General features: G+C 54.9%; 1 protein-coding gene across 1 annotated transcript; it reads right to left on the bottom strand.

The window, feature by feature from the left end:
• Positions 1-636: 636 nt before the first annotated feature.
• UBE2Q1 (ubiquitin conjugating enzyme E2 Q1) lies at positions 637-9,338 on the bottom strand. Its single transcript, XM_059674908.1, has 13 exons — positions 8,865-9,338; positions 6,621-6,725; positions 6,224-6,328; positions 5,614-5,664; positions 3,476-3,616; positions 3,181-3,265; positions 2,927-2,987; positions 2,641-2,731; positions 2,469-2,527; positions 2,331-2,379; positions 1,973-2,068; positions 1,576-1,642; positions 637-1,120 (listed from the first exon to the last, which is right to left on the bottom strand). Exons 1-13 carry the CDS (start codon positions 9,189-9,191, stop codon positions 1,089-1,091), a joined length of 1,269 nt encoding a protein of 422 aa, XP_059530891.1. The 5' UTR covers positions 9,192-9,338; the 3' UTR covers positions 637-1,088.
• Positions 9,339-9,576: the final 238 nt, after the last annotated feature.

The following is a 9,576-nucleotide window of genomic DNA, read 5'->3' as shown; positions in this document are numbered from 1 at the left end:
CTGGGGGCACAGGTGTACACAGCAGCCCCCTTAAAGCTCACCTTCCCAGAGGACCCATCTTATGGAAGTGGCTTGAAAAGAATCCACAATTTTTCAAGCCAAACAATCTCAGAGCTATACCTGTTTTCTCTTATGAGACCAAGGGAAGTGAGAGAGAGGAGGGTGAGCAAAGAAGCTAGCCAGAAGCCATTTCCCCGGAGGGAGGGATCGGCGAACACTGGAGTTGTGGCATACAGAGCACACTGCTGAGACCGGAGGCTGAGTACACATGAGACTGCCTCCATCACCACTCAATTCATTTAAAAGCAATTCCATGAAACAGCAGCCTGGTAAGCCTTTCCCATTTCCTTGTTCTTAGAAATTTGAAAACATCTGCAAGTAGAAGAGAAAAGTAGTCCTAAGAATTAAGGTCATCATTTCAGCCTGCTACACCGTGGCTCAGCCCGGCAGGCTCTGCATGCCAGGGGGACGAGTGCTGGTCGCTCCAGAGGCCTTCAGACGGAATCCACCTTCCTCTGGCTTTAGCAGTGAAGTGCAGCCTCTCATCTCGACCCCTCCCCCACCACCCAAATAGTTTCCGGGATGGGGGTGGGGTGGATATGGGAACAAAAAGAAAGATGAGTCAAGACCAGCATCTTCAAATTAACAAACTGTAATTGTTTTCCCAAAGATACATTTTTTTCATACACATCCATCATACACTGTAACCAAAAAAAGCAGTGTACATGAAATAAGAGAAAATAAATTAAAAATCCATAGCATAGGTAAGGAGGCTCTAGTCTGGAGCACAGCTGAGTTTCCAGCAATATAAGGAGGCTCAAAAGTTTCTTGTATAAGAATGCCTGCTAGCAAGGGTTCCAGCCAGGTGGTTGGTTGGTCTGTCAGTCTTGAGTACTTGAAACAGTTCGGTGTTTGTTTTTTTCCTTAGCGTTTAGAATAGCCATCATTGTCCTGCAATAGGCAGAGCTATCACGTCCAGGAAAAATGAGGGAGGGAACCACAGAGGCAGCGTGAGATCCAAATACAGCATTCAAAGGTAATTGGTCCAGTGGTGCCTGGGGAAGGAGGAGGGGGACGGCGCTCCAGGGTTAGCCATCTTCCTTTGGGGGTGTGTACCAGCCTGCAAAGAAACCCAACAGTGAGGTGGAGGCTGAAGTCCCTGTTCCCAGCCCCGATCACTGAAGACTCCAGGATCCTGGACAGGTGAAATGACCCTAGGCCGGGCTTCCAGTGCGGGGAGAGGTGCAGGGGCAGGGAGACTGCCCACCTGGACAGCATAAGCAAGGGGAGAGGCTGTGCCCAGCCCGAGATGACAGGGTGAGGTGAGCTTTCTCATGGGGTGGTTGGGAAGGGGCAGCACCGAGTCCACATGGGGTATGATGGCTGGTGCTTTTCTGGAGAGGAGGCAGTGGAGGTAGCCACCTCTAGCCCTTCTCTGGGTAGCGGGCAGGTGCCGTGCCGTGTTAATGGGTGATAAAGGCTCAGAAACCAGAAGGGGGTCCTTGCTATTTGGCTGGAAGGGAAAACCTCAGGCCTTCCGAGTGTCCGAATCCCGAGTCCTGGCTCCAGCCTCACCGTTTTTTTCGTGGATCTGCACCAAGGACTTGTAGGACTGCTGTGCTCTTGTCAGACTGTATTGAGACTGGGGAGAGGAAGCCGCCAGGTCAGGCCATGGCCAGCTGCGGCTTTACTGCCCCTCGCCTTCCATGAACTGTCACCCAGAGACCCAAACTTGTGGTCTGTTAACATAGAAGCGCCCCACCTGTAGGCCCCTCAGGGGTGCAATCCCATAGCCTTCCCTTTCCAGACCTGTGTCCTCCCCAAGTCCTAGGCGGCCCCCCAGGCCAAGGCCCCCTCCTGTGCCCACCGCGGTGTCCCAGGCCCAGGCACCCGATGCTTCGTCCGCTTGGCCCCTCAGAGAGGGCGGCCTGGGCACCTGGCTCCAGCCCGTCCAGCAGCCCCGGCGCCTTACTTTGTTGGCTCCGAACTGCACTCGTGCTTTCCCCTTCACCAGTGTGGCACTGATCTGCATGATCACGGACTCTATCGAGTAGGCACTGCTCCAGCCCTGGGAAACGGGGGGAGCAGCAAGTCAGGAGAGTTCCCAGACACCTCACACCTGCTCTCCAGCAAGGAGCTGCGCCTGTGGAGGGGGTCCTGCCCTTCACTCCCGGAACAGCCACCACCTGTTTGTCTGGGTCAGTGGGTGCCGGGCTCTGCCTGGCAAGATGGAAGGTTAAGCCCATCACCCGAAAGCCATAGAGGTGTGCGGTGAAGCTCAGCCGAGCCCGGCCCTGGCCAGCCTGACCAAGAGCAAGAGACAGGCTCACCTGCTTGGTGAGAAGTTCCATGCAGATGGCACCTCCACCCAGCACATACCTGCAGAAGAGAGGTTAGTCAGTTGTGCCTGGCAAAAGCTCACGCCCCTTTCTCACCTTCTGTAACAGGAGCTACCCTCAGCCACTCACCCTCCTGAAAGGACTGGAGACACAACCCTGACGAACGGTGGGTCAAATGGAAAGTTATCCTGTGAGAGACAAAGGCAATGATTAGGGGGCGAGGCCAGGATCTGCCACAAGATTGTATGGTGGAGAAGGAGGCCGAGGCCAGGAGGGAGGGGCTGGGAGGGAAAAGACTTACTTTAAAGGAAAAGTTAAGTAGGATGAAGTCTGCACCTTCTTTTTCTTTGAGGATCTGGAGATCGTTGTGCAAAGCGCTGTCCTGGTCAACTCTATGAAGCAATGAGTCTGGGCTGACTCCCTGTCCTAGCTCAGGCGCCTTGGGTTGACCCCCACTTCCCCTGGCCAGCAGCAGAGGGACACCCCACTGCCCACACCTGCTCCTGGGACTGCCCGAGACTCCCAGCACAGTGGCTCCCCACATACTAGGCCTCAACTTCCTTTCCAATCCCAGAATCCCCACTCACTTGAGGAGTTTGACATTCCAATCATAAAGACTGTCATTCACCAGTTCGACTGCATAGTTTCCTGGAAGGCGGGAAGACAGGTGTTAGCAGGATGGTCCAGATGAGGATCCACCCAGGCCGAGAAGAAAAAGATCAAAGGCTCCAGGTGCACCCATGGACATGCGGCCAATCTGAGCCACTGGCTTGAGGCGCTCCATTCTGGCTCGTGTCCTTAGAGAAGCTCCTGTCCAGGCCCTTCCCGGAGGCAAACTCACCACCTTTGAAACTCTGTGATCGGTATATATCCCTGAGCTCCTTCATCAGCCGGTCAGTGGCCTGCACCGAGCCAGATACCGCCCCCTGCCAGGGAGGGAAGGCAAACGCCTCAGGGTCATGTGGGTTAGACCTTAGGGGCAGCCGGGCAGCTTGTTCAGGATCTGAGCAAGGATTAGGCACACCCATAACTCACCCCAGAAAACAGACTGCTCCCAGACTGATAGGTGATGGCCTCCCACCTTCTAGCCAGTACCCACCACCCCTTGGCCCAGCCTCTCCCTAGAAGGTACGTACATTTAAGTAATCTTGCCTCTGGTTCTTTTTAATTTTCTCTAGGATAGCCAAGTTTTCTTTTCCGATGCCATCATCTTCCGATTTCTTGCCCTCAGCTGGCTCTTCCTCTTTCATTTCATAGTGATCTAGGTCTTCTGTGTCCTGGAGGTGGGATGGGATAGAGAAAAGAAACCAACACAGGTTGTGGCGAGGGGCCATCGCCTGCCCAGTCCCATTTGGTCTAGAGCTGCAAGTTAAGGAACAGTGGACTCTCCAGCAAGCTAAGGAACACAGCATCCTTTCTGTTCCGGCAACAATTCCCAGCCCCATTCCCTCCACAATCTAAAGGACGAGGCAAACCCCCTCCCATTCAGTCCTACAGCAGAAATACGTGCGGGGCTAGGGAAGCAGAGACTCATTCCTCGTTTCTCAGCCTGACCCTGCTCCAACGTTCCTAAAACTCTCCCTTGGCAGCAGCTCTTAATTCCTAGAATGACTTTGGCCTGACACTGTGAGAGATCATGTTTCACCAGGTGACTACTGTAACCAAGAATTCTCAGGACTCTCCAGGTTAAAGGAGGAACCTGGATCAGAAATCTCATGCCCGCCCAGGTGCATGACCTGAGTCAGCACAGGCACCACTGACAAGAGGGAAATGAGGAAGGCGGTCCAGGGAGGGAGCTTGGTAGAGGTCACGCACAGGGTCCACTGTGCATGATGGGAAAGCCCATATCCAGGATGCGAACCGTTAGATGCTGGGTGATGGCGCAGAGGGCTCTCTACTCTCTGACAGGAGTAAGTTTCATGTGTCATGAGTCTTTTGTGTCTTAAGACCTTAACAAAGTTATAGAACCTGGGACATTAATGCAATGCTTAGAGACAAAGCAATCCAAGTGATCTGGCTCTAGCAGGACACGGCAATACTGACTTCCTAATTATTACCCTGATGCTGACATGTACTGACCGTTTATTATGTTGGGCACTATACTGGATGCTATACACACGAGCTCGGTTAATTCTCACAACACCGTGCCTTTATGGTATCATTACTCCCGTTTTCACAGGTAAGGAACTGAGGTCTAGTAATGTTAATTCTCATGTCCAAGTCAGACAACTCTTAGCCGAGCTAAAATGCGAATCAAATCTGTCTGGCTCCGAAGCTCAAGTTCTTAATTGTAATATTATGCAGAAATACCTGTTTTTAAAATATATCAGATAAATTGTTTAGCGCTATGTACTGCATGAAGCATTTTACATGCAATGCCTCATTTAATCTTTAAGACAACCATATATAGTAGATACCATAATTCTGTTTTATAAATAGGGAAACTGCAGCTTAGTAAAATTAGGTAATATTCTCAAGTTAAGATAACCTTGGAGATACAGGATGCAAACCCAGGCCTGCTCAAAGCCATCTGAAATTAACTTGCTGCAGCCTGACCAGTTTGGCTTAGTGGATAAGCAGTGGCCCATGGTCGGAAGGGTGTCGGGTTCAATTCCCGGTCAAGGGCACGTACCTCGGTTGTTGGCAGGATCCCTGGCCCCAGGTCAGGGCCAGTGCGGGAGGCAACCAGTCCAATGTTTCTCTTTCTGTCTCTCCCACTCCCTTCCTCTCTCTAAAAATAATGGAAAAATATCCTCGGGTGAGGATTAAAAAAAAAAGAAAAAGGAAAAGGAATTAACTTGTTGCTATTTGGTACAAACAGATTTGCACTTGACTGTCTTCAGTGGTTGGGTGTGAGTGCCCTGTCTCCTCCATTACACTGGCCATTCCCCCAGGTCGGTGAATCTGTCTTTACTCACTGCATTTTCCCTCCCCAGTTCAGACTGGAGCTCTGTTCCTCCTCACCCGAGGATATTTTTTTCCCATTGATTTTTAGACAGAGTGGAACGAAGGGAGAGAGACAGAGAGAAACATCGATGAGAGAGACGTATGGACTGGTTGCCTCCCGCACATGCCCCCGTCTGGGGCCAGGGATCAAGCCTGCAACCGGGGTATGTGTCCTTGACCAGAATCAAACCCAGGACCCTCCAGTCCACGGGCCAACGCTCTAACCATTGAGCAAAACAGGCTAGGGCTACCCTGGAGCTCTGCACACTGTGGATGCTCAAAGCTGCTGATTGAAAGTTTCCAATGCTGCCTCAGGTGGCAAGCCTACCTCAGGCATCTCCTCATCTTCATCTTCCGAAGACACGTCTTCCTGTGTGCACTGCAGTGGGGAGAGGAAAGGTGGGAGATCAGAGCCCAGTGGCTTCCTAGAATGCAACCTCTCACCTACTCCCCCACGCTCCCAGGTCTGGAAGCTGTGTGCCCATCCATAACGCTGCCAGCCTGTCCACCAGCCAGATCTGAGTGGAAGCAACAGCCCAGGCAATGACTTCACTAGCAGCCCATTACTCTCCTCCTACCATATGCCAAAGTACAGAAGAGAAGCAGAGTGGCTATTTCTGTCACCCACCTCACAAATCCCAGTTTATTTTCCCCAAGAGGGATTCTTGCTTCTTGGTTCTTAACAAGGGGCCTGAGACCCCCCCCCCCTTCTTCTCCACATAAGGTATATTGCCCATGAGAGTGAGTTTTGATAGGTGAAGCTATTAGCGTCCCATTTAACTAGATTCCCATCTGGGGAAAAAAGAAGCCAAGAGTCACAACACGTGTGTGTGTTTGGAGGGGGTCGGGTGCAGAGAACTGCTGCAGATTTGCCTCCATCGCCTGAGTGCTGTCTGCGGGGTAACTCTGCACAAGGCCTGAGCTCCTGGGCTCCTCACCTGGTCTGCGGGCAAGGGCTGATCCAGCATCTCCACATCTGGATGCTGAGGGAGGTTATAGAGTTTACACAGGTCGGAGATGATCCTCTTCAGATGCTGCAATAGCTGGGGGGTAGGGGACCACAGTGACATCAAATACGTTCCAACCCCAATCTGGACAGGTACATGGATGAGCTCTCAGCTCAGAACCCAAATTCGTACCTAGTTCACTAATCTTATGGACCACGTAGCTGTGGGAGAGTTTACCGGACCCATCCTGGGGCTGGCATAGGTCTCCCCCTTTGTCCTTCGCAAGCAACTCCCCCAAGAAGTCTGCCCCCACAGTTCGGCCTACCGCACCACCCACTTTCCAGGCGTCTCCCTTTCACAGTTTGCCTTCAAGATACGGGCCCCTTACCAGAGTATTCCCCTTCTTTATGTCCACCAGCCTCTCCAAGACAGCAGCCAAGTTCGGGTCATCAGACTCCACCGACCAGATGGGGGGCACAGCAGGGTATGACTCCTGGCGGGAAAAGGAGCAGAGAGCGCGGTCAAGATGGGCAGCTCTGGGACAAGCTACATTTTGCCTGCCCTCCACTCCTCAAAACTTCTCGTTCCTTTGCTCTTTCTCCAGCTCACGGAAGCCCAGCTCAGCAGGTCAGTATCTAATCCAGCAGCTTTCCGAGGAACCCTAGGCCATGAGGAGAGAGAGCGGCACAGCCACACTCTGAGGACAGTGAGGGGGCTTATCCAGGTTCTGGACTTGAAGTTCTCCCACACCCAGCACCAAGTCCTCTTCTGATTTTCAAGCTCCACAATCAGCCGAGGAGCAGATCACCTCACCACAATCACGCTGATGTGAAAAAAGCAGACTACAGACCACTTTCAGTTTAACTGCGGAAGCAGGGATTGAAAACTAGATTGTATCTCCAGAATCTAAAAGTGAAAGGGTAGCAGGATTTCCACACCCCACTTCCAACAGGACCCCTCAAAGGCCAATCTCCCCACCGCTCTCTCTTGGGAACCTGCCACCCTCTTCGTCCAGGCGTAGGATGCGGGCTCCACATGGCAGGCTGGAAGAGGCCTACGCCGCGAACATTCCCAGCATTCCTGAGCCACAGTGCCAAAGGCAGCCGGACCAGACTCCCCCTCTCCCTCAACCAAGGGGCCAGTTCAGGCCAAGTCTCCTTTACAGGGGCCACAGGGTGTCTAACCGAGAACCTTCTAAATTAACTTCCTTTTAGGGACAAAGATAGTAGATGGCCGCTGGCAACTGGAAGGGCAGGTATAAGGGGGAAAACCTACCCGTAAGGAATCAGTAGCTAAATGCAGGAACAAAATTAACTCCTGAAGTTTCCACATCTGCCAAGGAAACCATTTCCACGTTTACTAGGGGTTTCAGCTCTGCCATGGTTCTAATCCTCAACGCCGGAGGGAAACAAATTATTCAGGATGCCCCAGTCTTCACCTAAGCCACACCTAGTGCGTCAATCTTAACTTCCTACTTTAGTAGGAAAAAAGGTGATGTGTGTGGTTGGTGGGGATGGAAGAAGAAAGAAGAAGTGGGACGCGCGAGTTTTGGTGGGACATCCTCCAATCTGAGCCGAGGCCTGCCTCGCCAAACCTTGACCTGGTTTGATGAAGGAAAGGGACAGAAAACAGGAACCATGTAAATTGAATCAGGACCCAAAGTCCCACACAATCCACAAGCCTGTCTTTCCCCAGACTGCTCCCATTTGCAGCCTGCTGCCTGCCCGGATCAAGTACTGTTCTCCGAGTCCTAACCAGGGCTGCACGTGATCACAGAGGTAGTGGAAGTGCTACACCACACAGTATCGGGCAATCCCGGGGTACCAGCGGCCAGCCCTCTTCAAGGGGTCTGCGCGGGGGCACTAGCCCAGCAAGCAGAGGATGGAATGATGTCCACTGGGGAGAAAAGGAACTGTTTCTTGTTCGGAACGGGATCGTCCTCAAACATGACCACCATTACCAGGAAAGGCAACACACAACCCAGGACAATTGGAGATATCCTCAGGGAACAGCGAGGGAGTGGCAGATCTGCTCCCAGCTGGGGCAAAAGGAGAGTTAGAGGTTACACCAGAATGAAAGGAACCCGAAGGAGAGGAAGAAGAGGGTCAGCGGACTGCAACCACCACCAGGTAAATTCAGAGGCAGAGGGGCTGCAGGAGAGGCGCCTGGGCAGGGCTCTCACAGGTGGCAGCGTCCTAAGCGAAAGGTGCCGTGAGAGGGGGCATCACTGAAACGTGTCGAGCTCCCGACCAAGTCCTTCCAGCTGAGGTCGGGGCAGAGGCCTGGAACCGGGCAATGAGCGCGAGGGGAAGCAAAGGGCACTCCCAGGTGGCAGGGTGAAGCCGTGGAGAACCCCAAATCGTGAGCCTGTGGATGTGGGTGGGTGGGTGAGTGGAGAGGGGTAGTGGCGGCGCTGCGTGTCAGGGGGTACCTCACTAGGAAGGGTGCAGGGGGGAGCTTCTGGGTGCCCGGCAGAACCTCCAGGGGCAGACACAGTGTAACCCGGAGGGAAAGAGCGAGCCCCGAGGGGGGATTCGGCCTCCCAGGTCCCTCGAGATAAAAAAGCTGTGCGGGGGGACCTGGAGTCGCTGAGAGGGGGCTCCTATGGGGGCGCACGCACGGGGGTCCTCACCGTGATGTTGCAGTGGATGCGGACGGGATCCCCAGGCACCGACCCCCGTGCGGGGAGATGCGGGCCGGGCGTGGCCCCCGCCCCGGCCCCTCCGGCCCCGGCCAGCAGGAACTCGCAGCTCAGCTCGTCCAGGCAGGCGCTGGCAATGCGGAAGCGCTCGTGGCCGCGGTGGAAGATGGACTCGAGCAGCTTCAGCTCCCGCCTCAGGCAGGGCCCCGGCCCCGGGCCCCCCCCTGGGCCGCCCCCGGCCCCCGGCGCCGCCCCCTGGCCCCCCAGCTGCTGCCCCGGCCCCGGCTGCTGCTGCCCCTGCGGCTGCGGCTGCTGCATCCTCCGCTCCGCTCCGTTCCGGGGCCGGCGGGCCGGGAGCCTCCGGCCTCCGCTCCGGGCTCCGCCGCCGCCGCCGCCGCGGTCCGCACTTCCTGATCCCCCCTTCGCCAAGATGGCGCCGCCGCCACCTCCGGGACAGGGCCCCCCCCTCCGCTCGCCGCTCCCCCCACCCCCAGCCGCCGGAAGCCGCGCGCCCCTCCTCCTCCTCTTCGGAAGCCCCGCCTCCGCCCCTCACGTGACCTCCCCGCTTGGCCTCGTTCACGTGACCTCTCCTTTCCCGCCCCCTTGTTCTCGACTGCCACCCTCCACATGTGACCGCGGCTCTGGGCTCGCCGACTTTAAGCGCCTCAGCGCGTGCTGACGCACAGCGTGCGTGCGTGCGTGC

Source organism: Myotis daubentonii, chromosome 18 (genome assembly GCF_963259705.1).
Source record: "Myotis daubentonii chromosome 18, mMyoDau2.1, whole genome shotgun sequence".
Lineage (NCBI taxonomy): Eukaryota > Metazoa > Chordata > Mammalia > Chiroptera > Vespertilionidae > Myotis > Myotis daubentonii.
Note: the sequence above shows the minus strand (reverse complement) of the source record. Positions and strands in the feature narration are given on the sequence as shown.